Source organism: Scyliorhinus canicula, chromosome 8 (assembly GCF_902713615.1).
Source record: "Scyliorhinus canicula chromosome 8, sScyCan1.1, whole genome shotgun sequence".
In the NCBI taxonomy this organism is placed as follows: domain Eukaryota; kingdom Metazoa; phylum Chordata; class Chondrichthyes; order Carcharhiniformes; family Scyliorhinidae; genus Scyliorhinus; species Scyliorhinus canicula.
In genome coordinates this window covers 98,012,212-98,034,480 of record NC_052153.1, presented here as the reverse complement: position 1 = coordinate 98,034,480, position 22,269 = coordinate 98,012,212, and the positions used below count along the sequence as shown (strand labels likewise).

General features: G+C 43.3%; 1 protein-coding gene across 1 annotated transcript in view; it reads left to right on the top strand.

Annotated features, from left to right (window-relative positions):
- jtb (jumping translocation breakpoint) overlaps positions 1–21,800 on the top strand; it is a 36,805-nt gene extending 15,005 nt beyond the window's left edge. The window contains exon 4 of the mRNA XM_038803885.1: positions 21,096–21,800. Coding sequence (XP_038659813.1) covers positions 21,096–21,252 — 157 coding nt within the window. The 3' untranslated portion in view covers positions 21,253–21,800. The remainder of the gene's footprint in view (positions 1–21,095) is intronic.
- Positions 21,801–22,269: the final 469 nt, after the last annotated feature.

The window sequence follows — 22,269 nt, the reverse complement described above, 5'->3', positions numbered from 1 at the left end:
TCTCTCCCTTGTCAGCAGAACATTTACCCCCCCCGCCACCCCAAGTAACAACACTCTGGAACCCAACCCCTTTAATAAACTGAACATATGCACCCGCCCCGCCCCCACTGTGCTTCCGTGAGCTAGCCCGCCCAGCTAGCTTGGTGGCCATTGCTTACACAGTTCATCAAAAGATAATAAGGAAGGCCCTTGAAACAGATCCACCAATCAAGTCCCCTATCATTCCAGGTTTCAAAATCAGAGCAGACGTTATCAAAGATGTTTGTTTCAAATCATGAACCATCTTCCAAGCTCTTAATTCTCACATCTGCCTGATAGTGTCTTACAATGTGTAAGAAGCAAAAGGGTTTGTAAAGAATATTTAGCCTGACAAACCTCAGTAAGTATCAAGCCAAATGGATGAAAGTGTGGTCCTCCTCATCCATTCCCATATAAATCTAAGATAGAGGCTCGCTGATATAATTTTATATTTGGCACACCAAAGCCCCCTTTTGAACTTGGAAGTTGCAATTTGGCCAGTTTAAGTGGAGCTCTCTTTTGTTCCATATAAAGGAGCTAAACCCGTATTGCTTTCCTTCAACACCTTAGCCGATAGTAACATTCTATATGATGTTTTGGGCCAGGGTTAGAGAACCCCAAAGTGTATCATGGAGTTCACCTGACCCACAACTTTTAATAGATTGTGGTTATGGGGAGCACACGGGCCCACTCTGCAGGTGTGATGCAACAGAGCTTTACAGTACTTTTAAATTAAAACACTGTTTATTTATGAAACCAGTTAACACTTTATAAACACACAGTAAACATCTTAACAATGATCAACGCCAATCATCCCCACAGATACAATATTCTAGAAGTAACCCTTAATCTTTCCTTGCAACATCCATAAGACAAAAGACCCCTTTTAACACCGAGATCAGGTTTAAATTCACTACTGAGAGCAGTTATCACTTTGAAATCACTTAAATGATCTGGAGACAGTCTTTATAGTGCAGAGAACCTTATACAACTGCTTGCTTTTCCTGCAGCTATCCAGCTCTCAAAACAAAATTAAACACACACCCTGTAGCTGCCTGCTGAACGTGGAAGACAGACAGCCCAGCTCCACCCTCTCTCTGACATCACTGCAGCTATCTGACAAACACCCATTTCTTAAAGGTACTCGCACATGACACCTCCCCCCAAGAAAAAGAAATCCATCAACTTCAAGATGGTTTCATTTTTCACCTTTCCACTTTCCTTTAAGAAATATTGACAGTGAATATACGTTTTTTTAAGAAAACAAAACACACAAACATTTATAATAACATAGTCCATTTTAGTTCTTCCTTCAACTGAAATCCTTATTGATTGACAGTCTCTTTGGACAAGAAGGTCTCTGCATGATTCATCCATTTCTCTACGCCTCGGCATTTCTCTTTAAAGTCAGATACTTTAGTTGAATCTGATCACCGGGCCCCTTGTAATTCTCCAACACAGGAGCAGTGGTTAACATAGCTTTCAGGCAGTCAAATGCCTGTTGACACTCCGCTGTCCATTTAAATTTGCTACGCTTCTTTAGCAAGTCCGTCAGTGGAGCAACCACACTGCTAAAGTCGGGCACAAATTTCCGATAGAATCCACTCATGCCAAGAAACCGCATTATTTCCCTTTGTGTCGAGGGTATTGGAAACTCCCCAATATCCTGTAGGACCATTCGGGTCTGTCCGATTGTATCGCCAAGGAAAGTGATTTGGGTTTTTCCAAATTCATTATTGGCTAGGTTTACCACCAAACCCCACTGTCCTATCCTGTTTTACCACATCAGCCTTCCCAGTGCTTTCTTCAACCACCAACACTGTGACTTTACATGGCCTAGCTTATTACAGTGAAATAATTTGAAACTTTTCATTTCTTTTCCACCCTCCTGGATTTATTTTTTAATCTGAGGTACACTCCCCTTATTATCTCCCATCAGATCACCTTTACCTTTACCACTTGAGTATTTCTCATGTCCCCACTTTCTATCCCTTACAGGCTGAAACTGATGTTGGAAATCAAGCTTTGATTTATGAACTAATTCATAATCATCTGCCATTTCTACTGCTAACCTCACAGTTTTAACCCTCTGTTCTTCCACATGAGTTCTTACTACATCAGGAATTGAATTTTTAAATTTCTCCAAAAGTCTAATTTCTCTGAGAGCTTCATACGTTTGGCCTATTTTGAAAGCACTTATCCACCTATCAAAATTACAGCTACAGCCTTCCAGTCTCAACATCAAATTCAACAACTTCAGATGATTAGCTCTACCTCAACTCAACCTATTTGTTTTCATCCCATTTCATTTTAACTGTCTTTTACCATTTATTTCTTACTTGTCTTTCTTACTTGTCTTTCTTAATATATATTAACCTCTCCCCGATCTTATCCACCTTTCCTTACCCTTTCTCCTCTTTGCTTCCCCTTTCCCTCCCCCATATCTACAGTTCACCCTCTGATGTTAGTTTCTCTGCTGTTTGGCCTTTCACGCCTTTTGTTCTCTCTGGGGACTGCCATTAGCACTCTTTCCCCTTGGTTTCTGTGGCCATAAGCACCCGGTTTCCCTGGGTTTCTGTGGCTCTGACTCATCTTTCATTCTCACTCCAAGTATAAATATTTCCCACTTTCTCTGTCTGTTAGCTTTGGCAAAGAGTCATCAGACTCAAAACATTAGCTCTTTTCTCTCCCTACAGATGCTGCCAGACCTGCTGAGATTTTCCAGCATTTTCTCTTTTGTATCAAAATTATTCTGATCCTGTCAAACTCCATGTATGTTTGACCAGGTCCTTTCCTTAAATTTTCCAAACCTTTGTCTGTAGGCTTCAGGCACTAGTTCATATGCACCTAAGATGGATTTTTTCACCTCCTCGTATGTTCTAGATACCTCCTCCGGTAGTGATGCAAACACTTCACTCGCCCTACCTACCAGCTTTGTTTGAATCAGTAATACCCACATCTCCTGTGGCCATTTCATTTGTTTAGCTACCTTCTCAAATGAAATGAAAAAGGCTTCCACCTCCTTTTCATAAAACCTTGGCAATGCTTGGACATATTTAAATAGATCCCCACTAAGCCTTTGACTTTGACGCTTTTTCTCTGTATCCTCATCACTATCCTCAAAGTTTACGTTTCCCTTTACATCTGCCAATCTTAACTGACTGTCATGTTTCATGGCCATTTTCTGAAGTTCAAATTCTCTCTTTTCCCTTTCCTCTCTCCTTTTCTTTTTCCCTGATCTGTACCTCCCTTTCTCTTTCTTTTTCTCTCATTGCGTATTCAAGCTGCTTTAATTCTTTTTCATGTTCATGTTGCTTTATTTGTAACTGAATTTTGCCATTTCTAATGAGTCAGACTGTATCTCAGGCAATTTTAAATGCTCAGCTAGCACCGTAAGTAACTCTTCTTTTTGTATTCTGTCAGGTAATATTAACTGCAATGTTTTTGCCAAATCTAAAAGCCTATTTTTTGTCTCTGTTTGTAAGGTATTCCGTGTGACCGTCTCCACCCCCAAAAACTCAGAGCCTCTGAAAGAGCCATTGTCCACTACACACTCCCTACTTAAACTGAAATACCACACCTGAAAAGCACCCACAATATGCTCACTCCTAACTGTCGTAAAGTTTTCTAAGCCAATCCAATAGATAGACTTTTATCCCGGAGAAGCCCACAATTTCTTATGGGCCAGGGTTTAGAGAACCCCAAAGTGTATCATGGAGTTCACCTGACCCACAACTTTTAATAGATTGTGGTTATTGGGAGCACACGGGCCCACTCTGCAGGTGTGATGCAACAGAAATCGACAGTACTTTTAAATTAAAACTGTTTATTTATGAAACCAGTTAACACTTTATAAACCCATAGTAAACATCTGCACAACTATCAGCACCAATCATCCTCAGAGATACAATATTCTAGAAGTAACCCTTAATCTTTCCTTGCAACATCCATAAGACAAAATACCCATTTTAACACCGAGATCAGGTTTAAATTCACTACTGAGGGCAGTTATCACTTTGAAATCACCCAAATGATCTGGAGACAGTCTTTAGATTGCAGAGAGATCCTTATACAGCTGCTTGCTTTTCCTGCAGCTATCCAGCTCTCAAAATGAAACTAAACACACCCTGTAGCTGCCTATTGAAAGTGAAATTGGAAGACAGACAGCCCAGCTCCACCCACTCTCTGACGTCGCTGCAGCTATCTGACAAACACTCATTTCTTAAAGGTACTCGCACATGACAGTGTGGTATCATCTGTGGAAGGTAAAGCAACCTTGATAATCCACTGAATCTCTACCGTGCAGAAGGAGGTATTTGGCCCTCCTGGTTCTGCACTGACCCTCTGAAAGAGCACCCTACCTAAGCCCATTCCCTTGCCCTATCCCCATAACTCCACTGAACCTGCACATGATTTGACTGTGGGAGCAAACTGGAGCACCCGGACGAAACTCAGAGACCCAGAGAATGTGTAAACTCCACACAGTCACCAAAGGTCAGAATTGAAACTGGATCGCTGAAGCTGCGAGGCAGCTGTGCTATCCAATGTGCCACCGTGCACACTAATATACATTCATCTTAATCAGCGCTATCCTGCCCATTCATGATAGAGGTAAAGAGGTCCAAGAATGCAAATTGCACTTTATGGATGTAAATAATGGGATAATCCTTTTGGCCTTTTATGAACCCAGTCTGATCCCCTGGATAGTTAAAGGAAGAATGTTTTCTAGACACTACGGCAGTATTTTAGAAAGTAATTTCAGATCAACATTTAAAAGCGAGACTGGTCCATCGGAGCGGCAATCTTCTGGACTTTGCCTGTTTTCAAAATTGAGAAATATTTGCTTCTCTAAGAAACTGAGGTAGCTGCCCTTCTGGAAAAAAATGGTTATACGTACCAATCACAGATTCTCTTCGCATATCTTTGAATTCTTTAGAAAATTAATTTTCAAAATGATCAGATTCTGGATCCGTACCAGAATGAAGACCTTTTAAAGCAGATAATACTTTTTTAGAAATGAGGGTGTTAAGGTCGGCTGCTGGTCTTCAGGAATTGTTGGGAATTCAAAGAAAGAAGAATTGCTTTGTATGTATTACTGCATCTTCAGATTGATTGGTTTTATATAAACTGGCATTAAAACATTTAAATGCCATATTAATATAACAATAATCTTTATTAGTGTCACAAGGACACAATAACACCACAATTAAGTTATTGTGAAAATCCCCTAGTCGCCACATTCCGGCGCCTTTTCCAGTACACTGAGTGAGAATTCAGAATGTCCAATTCACCTATCAGCATGTCTTTCGGGACTTGTGGGAGGAAACTTGAGCACCCGGAGGAAACCCACCCAAACACGGGGAGAACGTGCAACCTCCACAAAGACAGTGAGCAAAGCCGGGAATGGAACCTGGGACCCTGGTGCTGTGAAACAACAGTGCTAACCATTGTGCTACTGTGCCGCCCTGTCTTAACCCTTCTATTGCCCTTTGAATCCAATACATGAAAAATAGTCCAAGAGTCTGCTTTCTTCTTTGTAAGGAGAGCTTAAATATTTACTTGGTTTATTTCCAAATTCATACAGTTTTTGTTTGCAAATGTTATACTCCTCTGAGCACGTTGAGTCAAAAGGGAATTCAAAGCTGGTGGAACTGCAGTAATTTCTTTCAATGTCAAATGGTCAGGATTTTTAATATACTCTTTCTGATTCAGCAAGTTTTATCTATAGTACATAGATCATAGAATTTACAGTGCCGAAGGAGGTCATTCAGCACATCGAGTCTGCACCGGCCCTTGGAAAAAGGACCCTACTTAAGCCCACACCTCCACCATATCCCTGTATCCAACCTAACCTTTTTTTGGATACTAAGGGCGATTAGCATAGACAGTCCACCTGACCTGCACATCTTTAGACTGTCGGAGGAGCCGGCCAGAGTTGATTCGAAAAGGAGTCTAGCAGGGAAGACAGTGGAACAGCAATGGCAGGAATTGTGGGGGTTATTCGGGAGGCACAACATAAATTCATCGCAAGGAGGAGGAAACTTGCTGAGGGGAGGACAAGGCATCCATGGCTGATGAGGGAAGTGGCGAGGATTAGTGGGAAGCCAGAGGACAACTAAAAAAGCAATAAGGGGGGAGAAGATGAAATAAGAGTGTAAGCTAGCTAGTAATATAAAAGAAGATAGGAAGAGTTTTTTTTCTATGTATAAAAGGTAAGAGACAGGCAAAAATAGACATTGGACCACTGGAAAATGAGGCTGTAGAAGTAATATAAAAGAAATGGCAGAGGAACTGAATAGTTACTTTGCATCAGTCTTCATGGTGGAAGAAACCGGTGGGATGCCAGAGCTCCAGGAGAATGAGGGGGCAGAGGTGAGTGCAGTGGCCATCACTCAGGAGACAGTTCTGGGGAAACTGAAAGGTCTGAAGGTGGGTAAGTCACCTGGATGGGATGGACTACACCCCAGGGTTCTAAAAGAGATAGCTGAGGAAATTGTGGAGGCATTGGTGATGATCTTCAGGAATCACTGGAGGCAGGGAGGATCCTAGAGGACTGGAAAGTGCCTAATGTAACACCACTGTTTAAGAAGGGAGTTGGAAGACGGGAAATTATAGGCCAGTTAGCCTGACTTTGGTTATTGGTAAGATTTTAGAATCCATTATTAAAGAATAGATTGTGGAGTACTTGGAAATGCATGATAAAATAGGATTGAGTCAGCATGGATTTATCAAAGGGAGGGCATATGTGAAAAATCTGTTCGAGTTCTTTGAGGAGGTAACAAAGAAGTTGGACAAAGGAGAACTATTGGACATTTCCAGAAGGCCTTTGACAAGGTGCTGCACTAAGAGCCCATGGTGTTGAGGATAATATCCTGGCATGGATAGAGGATTGACTGACTCTTTGAGTCCTTGTTCAAGATTCTCTTAAGGTTAACATGTAGGTTTAATCAGCAGTTAGGAAGGCATATGCAACGTTAGCATTCGTGTCGAGAGGACTAGAATACAAGAGCAGGGATGTACTTCTGAGGCTGTATAAGGCTCTGGTCAGACACCATTTGGAGTATTGTGAGCAGTTTTGGGCCTGCATCTAAGGAAGGATGTGCTGGCCTTGGAAAGGGTCCAGAGGCGATTCACAAGATTGATCCCGGAATAAAGAGATTGTTGTATGAGGAATGGTTGAGGACTCTGGGTCTGTACTCGTAGGAGTTTAGAAGGATGAGGGGGATCTTATTGAAACTTAGAGGATACTGCAAGGCCTGGACAGGGTGAACATGTAGACAATGTTTCCACTTGTAGGAAAAACTAGAACCAGAGGGCACAATCTCAGACTAAAGGGACGATTCTTTAAAACAGAGATGAGGAGGAATTTCTTCATCCAGAAGGTGGTGAATCTGTGGAACACTTTGCCGCAGAAGGCTGTGGAGGCCAAATCACTGAGTCTCTTTAAGACAAGAAATAGATAGGTTCTTGATTAATAAGGGGATGGGGGGTTATGCGGAGAAGGCAGGAGAATGGGAATGGAAAAAAATATCAGCCATGATTTTTTTTTTTAAATAATTTTTATTGAAAAATTTTGTATTTATATAACGAACCGCAATAAAATACCAACAATAACAATAATGATAGCCGTCATAAACATTCGCCCATCCTCAATGAACAACAAAACATATTAACAACTTAAATTAACACAATGTTAAGTTACATAACCATAGAAAAATAGAAACAATAATAAAGAATACCCCACTCCACCCGGGTTGCTGCTGCTATTGACCAAGATACCTATCTTTGAGCCAGGAATTCCAGAAAAGGCTGCCACCGTTTATAGAACCCTTGTATTGATCCCCTCAGTGCAAATTTGACCATCTCCAATTTTATAAATCCCGCCATGTCACTGATCCAGGTCTCCACACTTGGGGGCCTCGCATCCTTCCACTGCATTAAGATCCTCCGCCGGGCTATTAGGGACGCAAAGGCCAGGACACCGGCCTCTTTCGCCTCCTGCATTCCCAGCTCCGCCGCAACTCCAAAAATCGCGAGTCCCCACCCTGGTTTGACCCTGGATCCAACCACCCTCGACACCGTCCCCACCACCCCCTTCCAGAATTCCTCCAGTGCCGGGCATGCCCAAAACATATGGGCATGATTCGCTGGACTCCCCGAACACCTGGTGCACCTGTCCTCACCCCCAAAGAACCTACTCATCCTAGTCCCGGACATGTGGGCCCGGTGCAGCACCTTGAATTGGATGAGACTAAGCCTCTCACATGAAGAGGAAGAGTTGACTCTCTCCAAGGCACCGGCCCAAGTCCTGTCCTCTATCTGCTCCCCTAGTTCCCCCTCCCATTTAGCCTTCAGCTCCTCCACTGACGAGTCCTCCACCTCCTGCATTACCTTATAAATGTCAGACACTTTCCCCTCTCCGACCCACACCCCCGAAAGCACTCTGTCCATCGCCCCCCGCGTGGGGAGCAAAGGGAATTCCTCAACCTGTCGCCTAGCAAACGCCTTTACCTGCAAGTATCTGAACATGTTCCCTTGGGAAACAAAGTTTATCTTCCAGTTCCCCCTGGCCCACAAACCTCCCGCCAATAAACAGGTCCCTCAGTTTACTGATGCCCACCCACTAAATCCCCCATCAGTGTTCCCCGGGATGAACCGATGATTTCCACCTAATGGAGCCTCCATCGAGCCCCCTGTTTCCCCCCTATGCCGTCTCCACTGTCCCCAGATTCTTAGGATCGCCGCCACCACCGGGCTCATGGTATACCTCTTAGGAGAGAGCGGCAACGGCGCCGTTACCAAGGCACCCAGGCTCGTACCTCTGCAAGACGCCATCTCCATTCTTTTCCACGTCGCCGCCCCCCCCCCCCCCCCCCCCCCAATCACCCATTTACGCACCATTGACATATTGGCCGCCCAATAGTACCCCAAAAGGTTGGGCAGCTCCAGCCCGCCTCTATCCCTCCCTTGCTCCAGGAAAACCCTCTTCACTCTCGGAGTCCCATGTGCCCACACAAAGCTCAAAATACTGCTAGTCACCCTCCTAAAGAAGACCCTGGGGATGAAGATGGGCAGGCACTGAAAGAGGAACAAGAACCTCGGAAGCACCGTCATTTTGACGGACTGCACCCTCCCCGCCAACGACAATGGCAGCATGTCCCACCTCTTGAACTCCTCCTCCATCTGATCCACAAGCCTGGTGAAATTATGCTTGTGAAAAGTCCCCCAGTCCCTGGCCACCTGCACCCCCAGGTACCTAAAACTCTCCCCTGCCCTCCTAAGCGGGAGCCTACCAATTCCCTCCTCCTGGTCCCCAGGGTGCACCACAAACACCTCACTCTTGCCTAGATTTAATTTATAGCCTGAAAAGGTCCCAAACGCAGCTAGCAGCTCCATCACCCCCGGCATCCCTCCCACCGGGTCCGCCACATACAGTAGCAGGTCATCAGCATACAACGATACCCTATGTTCCTCCCCACCCCGCACCAAACCCCTCCACCTCCCTGAATCCCTCAACGCCATCGCCAACGGCTCGATTGCCAATGCAAACAACAAGGGGGACAGGGGGCACCCCTGCCTGGTCCCTCGGTAAAGCCGGAAGTACTCCGACCTCCTCCCATTCGTAGCCACACACTCCATCGGGGCCTCATATAGCAGCCTCACCCATCTAATAAACCCTTCACCAAATCCAAACCTCCCCAACACCTCCCATAAGTATCCCCACTCCACTCTATCGAAGGCCTTCTCCGCATCCAGCGCCACCATTATCTCAGCCTCCCCTCAATCGCCTGCATCATGATGACATTCAGCAACCACCACACATTCGTGTTCAGCTGCCTTCCCTTCACAAAACCTGTCTGGTCCTCGTGTACAACACCTGGCACACAGTCCTCTATCCTGGTGGCCAGGATCTTTGCCAGCACCTTGGCATCCACATTAAGGAGAGATATGGGCCTGTATGAACCACACTGCTGGGGGTCCTTGTCCCTCTTTAAGATTAAAGAAATCAGCGCCCGCGACATCGTCGGGTGCAAAGTCCCCCCTTCCCACGCCTCATTAAGTGTCCGCACCAGCAAGGGGCCCACTAGGTCCACAAACATTTTATAAAACTATATCAGCCATGATTGAATGACGAAGCAGACTCGAATGGCTGAGTGGCCTAATTCTGCCTCTATGTCTTACGGTCTTATAGGAAACTGGAGCACCCGGAGAAAACCCACGCAGACACGGGGAGAAAGTGCAAAATCCACACAGTCACCGACATCTATGACTGACACTGTCTCAAGCATTTAGCGCTTTCTATTGGTCATATAAGAAATTACCAATCCTCTTGTAAAAGCCTTGCAAATCTCCCACAGGATTGAGGGGTTGACTTCTGAAAGAGACTGACTTTAGGCCTATTTCCAATTTATAATAAGAAATAAAATTGTGATATTTAATCAGAGATATGTTAAATCTCCACAATCTAGTTTACAGATATGTCTCAATGAATGAAAATTCCAGGAAGACTGGAGCATGATCAAAATTGTGTAATATTGTTTTTGGCATGAAAAAAAAACCAATCCTGGTATTACATTGGTGAGGAACAGGGAAGAAAGTGAACTCTGTGTCCTTAGGATTTAATATTCTCCAAACATCCAGGTATCCTAGTTCATCACATACAACACTTTGCCTGTTGTGTCGGTGCATTTCTAGTTAGAGGAAGCTTGTCAATCAAAGGATTTAGGTGACAGGTGAAGTCCCTTCCATTCAATGAATTTGTCGTTGCAATTCAGCAAAATCCGTAAAGTCAGGACAATAGCTTGGGAGGACCATAAACATTCATTATTAAAATACTTTCCCTATGCAATATTCCTTTGATAATCACATATCTTCCCCTTCCATGCAGTTCAAGTCTAAATGGCAACATTTTATTAATCAAAATTGCAAATCACACCCTCTTGGCTATTAGTAGAAAATGAGGCAGAAGCCACTTGTCCGACCCATTCTTGCTTCAATTTCAGATGTTCTTTGTTGTCCAAAGGAATCTCTTGCATTAGAGCTTCGCAGCCTTCTCCTTTTTGAGGAAAAATGCCATTTTCTTTTTCCTATTAAGATGATGAATCCCCATATATTCCACGTGCAAATTTTCAGTGTAGCCACTGCCATTACTTACTCTGTAAAAAAGATTGCAGGAGACTGATATGTGAGGCCTTGTTTAACTAACCAAATATACATTCCATATTTATGACACAGAGCCTCTCTTTTCAAGAAAGAAAAATAAAAAAAGAACGAGGTGCCATCTCTGTAATCTAGCCTTGTCTACTCAAACCAAAGTCACATGCTCAACTCAGCAGTAGTGCCACACATATTTAACATAATGAGAGAAGGAAACAAAATGTACAAAATTAAAAGTATATATATCAAAAGGAAAAAATAAATTTCTCATACAACCTGAGTATCATACAATCTGCAAAGCATATCCCTTTGAAAACATTGAAAAATGTTAATCATCCAATTTACGACTCGCAGCATTTCTTAAATACCATACACACTGTCGTCCCCATCTCTGTCAGAATGATAAATACAATATATATACATACACATACACACAAGGGATGAAGTCCAGACTTTATAATCAACTACAGCCTGTTCACAAATGCCAGTTGAGGCACCAAAATTATTGTCTCCCATGGAATTCATGGAAAGCCATGGCTTTAGCCAGAGTATTAAATGCTACCCTCAGTATGGCTGTATACAGTAGAGCGTACTGTGCTCCGATGGCCTTCAGTCGTCTGTTGCTTCAAAGAAACCCTTACGGCTCCGTTGTACCACCGCTGAAAAATCTTGACAGAAAGAGACTTTTGATCCATCAAAGAGTAAAGTCCCATTACGTCCAGCTGCTTCCATCTCTTTTTGACTATTTTTGAAGTTTTGGAAACTCACAAGTATGGCCTGGGGTCATTGATTGTTCCTGGGCCTTTGAACAAGTGATCGATGTGCCCTTTCCAATTTAATGCGCATGACTTTTTCTGTGTTGAGGAAAACGTAGTGGCCAGCTCTCAAATAATTTAACTGGGAGCTTACCCTCAGCTCCCTCTGGTAAACCAATAATCCAACCATTTTTCCTCTGGCCTCGGTTCTCTAATGTTCCGACATTGTGAGCAACTGTTTTTCGAGAGCTTGTAAATGGGCCTCTACTGAGGAAGTTGCATTTTCCACAACAAACTCACTCCCCAGCTTCGTCAAGTCTTTATTCAGTATTCTGCAGTTCGAATGGCACTGATGTTTTGTGCTAATAGACAAAGTCTCTCACCAATGACCTTAATGATATTAGCAGTCATCAGTCCACATGCCTTTGAAAGTACAGGATCTTAGGATAGAGGAGGAATCTTGTAAGCGGTCTAGTTTGAGGGCTATGGTGACAGCAGCGTTGCCGATGGCTCCGAGTAGGTATTCAGGGAGTCCCGTGGTGCAGTCCACGGTGAAGATATGGAATCACTGAGGATACATTTTAGGATGGAAAGGATGTCAGTGCTAACGCTGCTGTGCGAGAATCATGGGTTTAAACTGGAGGGTGATGGACAGTGTGTGCAGGAGGTGGAGGGAAGTTGGGCGAGTCGAGGTGAAGGATCTGTATTTGGAGGAAGGGTTTGCCAGTCTGGAGGTGCTAAGGGAGAGGGTAGAGCTGCCGAGCGGTAGTGAGTTCAGGTATCTGCAGGTTGGGGAATGTGCGCGAAAGGTTTGGAGGGGGTTCCCTAGGTTGCTGGGATACACCCTGCTGGAGGGACTGCTGCTTCAGGATGTGGAAGGGGAGGGAAGAATTGGGGATATATACAAGTGGCTGGGGGAACAGGGAGGTGAGTGAGTGATGAAGATCAAGGAGAAATGGGAAGAGGAGTTGGGAGGGGAGAGCAATTGGGGAGTATGGAGTGAGGCACTGCGAAGGGTAAACGGGACCTCCTCTTGTGCAAAAATGAGCCCGATACAGTTTAAGGTGGTATGACTCTGGCAAGAATGAGTGGGTTCTTTCAGGGGGTAGCAGATGAATGTGAGGTGTGGGCAGGGGCCAGCGAATCACGCGCACATGTTTTGGGGTTGCGAAAAGTCTGGGCGGGATTGTTAGCCAGTCTTAGCCAGGGTAGTAGAGCAGGTAGTTGACCCCGACCCTTTGGTGGTGATATTTGGAGTTTCAAAGAAGCCGGAGCTCATGGAGAAGAGGAAGGCCAATGTCGTGGCCTTCACCTCTCTGATTGCACGGCGGCGAATTTTGCTGGAGTGGCGGTCGGCATTGCCACCGGGGGTAGCGGCTTGGTTGGATGACCTGTACGACTTCATGCAGTTGGAGAAGATAAAGTATGAGTTAAAGGGCTCAGCAGGGGAGTTTGAGAAAAGGTGGGGGATGTTTGTGACCGTGTTTGAGGAGCTGTTCGTCGCAGGGGTGGGGGGGGGGGTCGAGGGTGAAAAGGAGGAAAAGATTTGTACAGACTGTATAGTTGACTGTTTGGAAGTGCGCTTCCCGGGATGTTTATTGGCTGTAACCTGCTTTAATACATGTTTGTGATTTTAAAAAATACATTAAAAAAAAAGTACTGGATCAAGAGCTGATTCAGTCGCCAAATTAAAGAACAGATACCTCTCCAGCTGATCGATCTTATCAATGGTTTTCTTCACATTTCTCTGCATTTTGACTAGAGTTCGGCCAAAGATTTAGGGACATATTATGGAGTTTTCATTCCCCATTTAACTGAAAGTGAGCTGTATGAAAACGGTAAATGAAAGGATTTACATTAGAATAGCATCAGAGCTCAAAGGAAACGCAGCTACCCAAATATCTACATCACGTGACCCCCCCCCCACTTTGAGTGTAGGAGTTTAAGTCACCTACCATTTGTGGTGAATCATTATGGATTATGTTGTGAAGCCTTTACAAATTTGGAACTGCAGTATTCGGATCCAATTTGTGACCGTGTTGGCCAAGAAAAAATTGAAAGCAAACAATAAATTGGCGATCCTGTTTGCTAAGAAAATGAAAAGATTTTAAGTTGGAGCCTACAACATCAGCGACTTAACCACCCATGTTGCTTCACAGAAGTACAATAACAAAATAGTGGATGCTGAGCTAAAGAGAAGATATTAGGAGGGGGAGGGGATTTCAGTCAAATTTAAGGGAGATCTGAAAGGAGGAAGGGGAGGTGAACTGATAGGGAAATTCCAGTCTGAATGGAGCCTAGGTGGCAAGGAGGGAGGGAGGGGGCTTGCACAGGTCAGTGTGTTCTGTGCTGGTTGTAGGGCTGGACAATGTTGCAGAGAAAAGAACAGATAAGGATGTGGATGAATTTAAATATGAGGATGGCCATTTTACATTTGGCCAAAGTGGATGAGTAAGGATAGACGTGATGGGTGACCAGGACTTCTTGTAGGATTGGATATGAACAGCTGAATTATGGATGATAAAGTTGCAGGATGGGAGACTGGTCAGAAGCACGCAAGAATAATGAAATTTGGAGGTGTATAAGTAATGCCAGCAGCAGATGGGCAGAGGTAGGGTTGGAGGTGGGTCTTTCTTTGGAGTGGATTTGAGAAGATGTGAATGAATGAATGAATGAAATTGCTTATTGTCACAAGTAGGCTTCAAATGAAGTTACTGTGAAAAGCCCCTAGTCGCCACATTCCGGCGCCTGTTCGGGGAGGCTGGTACGGGAATTGAACCGTGCTGCTGGCCTGCCTTGGTCTGCTTGCAAAGCCAGCGATTTAGCCCTTGGGGTGGAAGCTCAGTTTAGAGTTGAAATGGATACCAAGATTGCAAATTTACAAATAATTAATGCTTCAAAATTATCTAGCCTTTGACTTTATTAAATGTCACTTTGTTTCCCAAAATACTTTTTTTTTATACATACAAGTGTATTCACAGATAACCTTTCACCTCCCTCCAACCCATGTATCTTTTATAAGAATCTAATCTTTTTGAAGTTATAGAAATTGCATGTAATTACATAGAATATACATCACAAAAACAGGCCATTCAACGTTTGACCATTTGACCGGTTAGGCTCCATGAGTTTCTTCCCACCGTGCTTCATTTCACCCTATCTGCATATATATCTATACATTTCTTCATTATCTACTTATCTGGCTTTCCTTTAAATGTATCTATACGTCTATACTCGTGGTAGCAAATTTCACATTCCCATAATTTTCTGGGTAAAGTTCTGAATTAGCAACTATCTTGCATTTAAGACCCTTAGTTATGGACTTTCAAGTGGAAGTATCTTCTCTCGATTCACATATCTCAGCCCCTTCATAATTTAAAATGCATTATGATGCTTAATTTATTGGTGAGAAAACTGATGGGTTTCTGGCAATGTTAAATATATTAACTACTATGAAACAGTTGACTTTGAGGTTAAAGTTTGTTTTGCTTTACTGATGTGATAACTGTACTAATTTCTGCTATCTATTTTGCTATGTTAACTGTAGGCAACTGCATGGGTGTGAAGAGGCGAGTGAAAGAATGTGGGGGAAGAAAATTGTAGCACGTTATAACGTTTATGATTTAACCTGCATTGCTTGTATGATTAGAATGCAAAATTAACTGATTAAATTAGCGTTTAGTTGGGAAACTTGGTCCATGATCTGATAAATAATTAACTGGAACATTTTTCACAGCTGAAGTGAATTCCAAGAGAAAATAATGAGGAACAATTTGCAGGGCTATGGTAAAAAGGCAGGATGTTGTATTTGGTGTTCAGTTGCATTGGTTGCATGAGTTTATTATAAGCATTTCCCCTACCATTTTATGGTGAGTAATGGATGTATAATGTTGTGAAGCCCTGACAAACACAAAGCTGTGGTACTATGGCCCAGTCTTTTTTGTGACCCTATCAGCTGAGAAAAAATAATTTAAAACAAGTAGCATATTGACAATCTTGAATGTAAGGAAAAAGATCTTAAGTTGGAGCATACAAGATCAGCAACTTACATTTCTAAAGTACTTTCAATTTGATGCAGCTAAATCTCCCATGGTGTTCCACAGGGGCATAATAACAATATCTTGGATGCTGAACTAAAGAGAGGGACATTATAAGGAGCACTCAAATGCAACTGAATAGTGCTATTGTAGAATGCCAGCAGACAAGGGCCAAATGGTTTCCAGTGCTGTAACCATTCCATGATTCAGTGAATACATATGATGTGTTTTTGAAATTGTCATGTTAAATTCTATATTGGAGTTGGTGGCACAGTGGTTAATACTGCTGCCTCACGGCGCTGAGGACCCAGGTTCGATTCTGGCCCTGGGTCACTGTCCGTGTGGAGTTTGCACATTCTCCCCGTGTCTGCATGGGCCTCACCCCCATAGCCCAAAGACGTGCAGGTGGATTTGACACAGTAAATTGCCAAAAGAGAATAAGGGTACTTGAATTTATATTAAAAAAATAAAATATTCTATATTGGTATCGGTAAAATATATTTATGGATTAGCGCTCATAAGAATAATCTAAGATTGCAGTTCTTTAGATAAAATGTTGCATGGTTGCGAAACATCTCCCAAGAAATGTTACATTACTGTATATCATGATGATTAATATTTTGCAATCTCTAGGATCAAATAGCAACATGGTAGCACAGTGGTTAGCATTGCTACCTCACAGCGCCAGAGACCCGGGTTCGATACTGGCCTCGGGTGAATGTGTGGCGTTTGCATATTCTTCCCATGTCTGGCTGGGTTTACTCCGTGTGCTCCGGTTTCCACCCACAGTCCAAAGATGTGCAGGTTGGGTGGATTGGCTATACTACATTGCCCCTAGGTGGGGTGAGGGGGGATAGGGTGGGGGTTGGTCCTAGGTAGGGTGCTCTTTCAGAAGGTCGGTGCAGACTCGGATGGGGCGAATTGCACTGTAGGGATTCTATGAAATTGATCATTTATGGGTGCAACATTTAAGCATTCATCCGTGAGGCGGTGCCAAACATATGGAATTTATTTTAGGATTTTTCTTAACGTATCTATTAACAAGATATCTATTGACAAAGAAATGTATAAGTTTATAAATTTGGATCAGGGAAGAAGTGCTTCAATTAGAAATAGAAGAATATCTCGGACAAGGACTTGTTAACTCGCCGTTGAAAGTTGATGTGTTAGCACAGTTGCTTCACAGCGCCAGGGACCCGGGTTCGATTCCTAGCTTCGGTCACTGTGTGCAGAGTCTGCACGTTCTCCCCATGTCTGTGTGGGTTTCCTCCGGGTGCTCCATTTTCCTCCCCCAAGTCCCGAAAGACGTGCTTGTTAGGTGAATTGGACATTCTGAATTCTCTCTCAGTGTGCTTGATCAGGTGCCGGAATGTGGCAACCTGGAGAGTTTCACAGTAACTTCATTGCAGTGTTAATGTAAGCCTTCTTGTGACACTAATATAGATTATTATGATTGCTTAAGACTCCACTGACTGACTCAGGTGCGTGGATTGGCTATACGACATTGCCCCTAGGTGGGGTTAGGGGGATAGGTTGGGGGGTTAGTCCTAGGTTTTCCTGTCAAGATTAGGAATTCATCCATGCTGAATATTTTGGGGTGGTGTTAGTGTGCTTTATGACAGCCGGCTCTAGTTTGTCACTGCCTCTGTCAAACACACCACTGTTTGGTTAAAGATTAGGAAGTGTGAAGACATTATCTTCAGTTCCTGCCACAAGCACCATTCTCAGCCACAGATTCCTTGTCTTCATTCTTCCTTAATCATGGCTTCCCACCCACTGTGGTCGACAGGGCACTGAACTATGTTGGACCCATCTCCCGCACCTCTGCCCTCTCCTCCCTCACAGTACCAGGATAGGGTCCCCCTTGTCCCTTTTCACATCACCAGCCTCTGCATTCAAAGTATCATAGTTCACCAGTTCCGCCAACTCCAGCATGATTCCATCTCCAAACACATAATCCCCTCATTCTCCCTGTCAGCATTTTGCAGGGACCTTTCCCTCCATCACCTCCAACACCCCCCCCCCCCCCAATGCAATCGCAGAAGGTGTAACACCTGCCCCTCCACCTCCTCCTGTTGGAATTCTTTGAAGATGTAACTAGTACAGTTGACAAGGGGGAGCCAGTCGATGTGGTATATTTGGACTTTCAGAAGGCGTTTGACAATGTCCCGCATAAGAGATTATTGTGCAAGATTAAAGCTCATGGGATTGGGGGGAAATGCATTGAGGTGGATAGAAAACTGGTTGGCAGAGAGGAAACAAAGAGTAGGGATTAATGGGTCCTTTTCAAATTGGCAGGCAGTAATTAGTGGGGTGCTGAGGACCCCAGCTATTCACAATATATATTAATGATTTGGATGACGGAACAAAATATAACATCACAAAGTTTGCAAATGATACCAAGTTGGGTGGGAGGGTGAACTGTGACGAGAATGCAGGGATCTTAAAGCATGATCTGGACAGGTTGGGCAAGTGGGCAAATCATTGGCAGATGCAGTATAATTTGGATAAGTGTGAGGCAGATTACCACCTGAACGGTTGTAAATTGGGAGAGGGGAGTGTGCAGCGGGACCTGGGTGTGCTTGTGCACCAGTCGCTGAAAGTAAGCATGCAGGTGCAGAAGGCTAATGGTATGTTGGCCTTCATTGCAAAAGGTTTCGAGTACAGGAACAGGGATGTGTTGATGTAATTATACAGGGCCTTGGTGAGGCCATACCTAGAATATTGTGTACAGTTTTGGTCTCCTTTTCTGAGGAAGGATGTTCTTGCTCTTGAGGAGGTGCAGCTAAGGTTTACCAGACTGATTCCAGGGATGGCGGGACTGTCATATGAGGAGAGATTGACTAGGTTATGCCTGCTCTCGCTGGAGTTAAGAAGAATGAGGGGGGATCTTATAGAGACTTATAAAATTCTAACAGGACTAGACAGGGTAGATGCAGGGAAGATTTTCCCAATTGTGGGTGGGTCCAGAACGAGGGGTCACAGTTTGAGGATTCAGGGTAAAGGATTCAGGGTAAACCATTTCGGACAGAGATGAGAAAACATTTCTTCACCCAAAGCATGGTGATCCCGTGGAATTCATTACCACAGGAAGTAGTTGATGCTGAAACATTGAATAGAGTCAAGAGACAGCTAGATATAGCACTTGGGGCGATTGGGATCAATAATCATGGTAAATGGCGGAGCAGGCTTGAAGGGCCAAAAGGCCTCCTCGTGCTTCTATCTTCTATGTATCCTCCCTGCTCACCATCTCATGCCCTAAATACTCTTTTCATGTGAGGCACCTTCTTCAATCTGGTCTATTGCATTTGCTGCTCCCAATGTGGTTTACTGTACATTTGAGAGACTAAAAGCAGACTGGTTGACTGCTTTGCAGAACATCTGCAACCAAGACCCAGACATTCCTGTCACTTAACATTTCAACTCACCGTCCTGCTCTTACACCCATTTGTCCGCCCTTGGCCTGCTGCAGTGTTCCAGTGAAGCCAAGCGCAAACTGGAGGAACAGCGCCTCATCTTCCGATTTGGCACGTTACAGCCTTCTGGACTTAGCGAGTTCAACAACTTCGAACTGTGAACTCTCTCCTCTGCCTTCTCCCCGTTTTTATTTCTATCAATTTCATTTCATTTTTACCATTGATCTGTTTCCACCTCACCATTGTTTCCCCCTCCCTCACCCCACTTGGGTCATCTGTTCCTAGTTGCTCTTTGACACACCGCTCACCTTTGTAATGCCATTCACACATTCTAATCTGTGTGCCACTATCAGCACCCTTCCTAGCCTTAATCACCTCCATTTACATTCCTTTTGTCTTCTGTCCTTGATATCTTTGTCAATCTCCACCTATAGCTGGCCCCTCCTCACCACTCCGGCTCCAGTATAAATCTGACCCCATTTCTAGCTCTCTCTGTCTTTGCCAAATAGTCACCTAGGCTCAACGTTAGCTCCCTGTTCTCTCCACAAATGCTGTCAGACCGGCTGAGATTGCCCAGTATTTTCTGTTTTTGTTACAGATTCCATTCTCTCCCTGGTCACTGCCTCTGGCTGAACCAGGCTGTTTCCAACCTTGATGTCCTATTTGCCCCTGAGTGAAGCATCCAACCGTATATCTTCATCTCAAAGACTGACTTCTCTTTCATGATGTAACCCTCTCCAGCCGTGTCAATGCCCAAATGCTGCTGTAGCTCTCATCCATGCTTTTGTTCCTTTCACACTTGACTATTCAATACTCTCCATAAATGTCCAAAGTTTTGTTGTTTGTGTCCTAACTCACAACATCTTATTTACCTGTCATCTTTGTGCTTGCTAACTTAAATTGGATCCTGGTCTACCAGAGATTTTACTTGTCTTCACACCTCTTGAGGGCCTTACCCCCTGCCTTATCTCTGTAAATTCACTCACCCTTCCAAGAGCAAAGCTCCTCCATCTCTGGCCTATTACAAATCCTCAATTTCCTTCCCTCATGCAGTCACTGTTGTACCTTCAATTGCCCAAGATCTGGAATTCTTCCCCTAATCCTCGACACTATTCTCCTTTCAGTTTACTTTGTAACATCTGCCTCATTGACCAACATTTTAGTCACGTATCTTTGGTAGCTCCTGCTTCAGCTTGCTGTTATTTTGTGTCTGCATTCCTGTGAAGAATCTTGCCATGTTTATTACACTAAATACTCTACATGAGTAAAGGTGTTGTCGTGGGGTTATTCCCAATGAAGTGTAATATTACTTGACTGAATTGGCTAATTCTACGACTTTAGTTTGTTGGCTGCTTTTGGGATCTGTACGTAGCAGATTCTGCAGAGGGACAAAATACATTTTTTTGTGGTTTACCACAGATTTAATGGAAGATTCTGTTTAAGATGGTTATATCGTAGAGGTACCCCATACTTGGGACTTGTTTTTCACTGCTAAGTTTGTTTTAAGTTGTTTTATTGTACTATGAAATGCAGAAAGGGGCTGCATTGTGCACTCTCATATATTCTCAAGGTTGTATTTGAATTCTGTATAAACGTCACTGCTGTATGTTTCATTAACCAAGTAGATTTCAATGTTGATCTTGGGAAATAATCTATTAACATATATATATATATAAAACTTTAATATTTCTTCCATTTCCACCTTTTTGTAGCTGTCGTTCAGATGAAATGGAAGAGCTGAAGTTCTGGAGGTTCGAAGGAATTGTGGTTTTGGTGGGGGTAATTTTTGCCATCATTGTTCTGTTTAGACAAAGGGCGCTAGATAGACGTGCTGAACAAAAAGTGCGACGGCAACTTGAGTCTATTTAGGTTTTTCACAGTTTTATTGATGTTTGAGAGTTTTGGAAGAGAAAAAGTAACTTTTGAATTAACTTCAAGTGTTGACCCTCAATGTTGTGTTTATTCCACATTCATGATCCACTCATGTATATTTCAGAAATGCAACAGCTCACATTTTTTTGTTTCACTTAATATATACTGTAGCTTTCAGATGGTTACAAATGTTGGTGTAATTATCTGAAGAAACTGGTTAGACACTTTCAATATGTATAATATTTATATATGAAGAAGTAATTGTAATATAAAAGTTCTATTTATGTAGAAAATTATAAAATAGATGGAGATGGTCTGATCAGTATATTGTTTCACCAGATATGAGCTTTAATTTAATATGCTTTCTTTTTATATAAAACTAATAAAACTGCACATTGGGACTGATTTAAATTTATAATTATTGTACTAGTGTGAACTATTTGTACTTTGTGCTGAACTTTATATCCCTTCTCCACTGTGCCCCTCCTCCCCTAAAGGAGTGTAGTCTGAATGTTGTATTAAATGCAGTTTTGAATACGTGTGAATTGTCTCTGTTGTTTGTGTGCCATAAAAGCTGTCAGGATTTGAGAAAATACTGCATAGGCAACGAGAAGTAAAACTGTGCATGTTGGGTCATGCATAGAAAAACAAGCTATCTTATTCCCCAAAAGTATTTTACCCAGGGATCGTTATTCCCTCAGTAACAGTTGGATAATCCAGTTAGGAATGTGATCAATATTGTAGAATATTATTTAAATAGTGTGATTGCCGAATGCTGTAATAAAGAGGGACCTGGGTGTCCTTGTACAGTATTACAAAGTCAGAATACAGATACAGCAAGTAATTAAGGCAAGTTGAATGTTAGCCTTCGTTGCATGGGGGGTGGAATATAAAAGTGGGTAAGTCTTGCTACAAATGTACAGGGCATTGGTGAGACCACAACCAAACTACTGTGTACAGTTTTGATCACCTTACTTAAGGAGGGATATACTTGCAATGGAGGCAGTTCAGAGA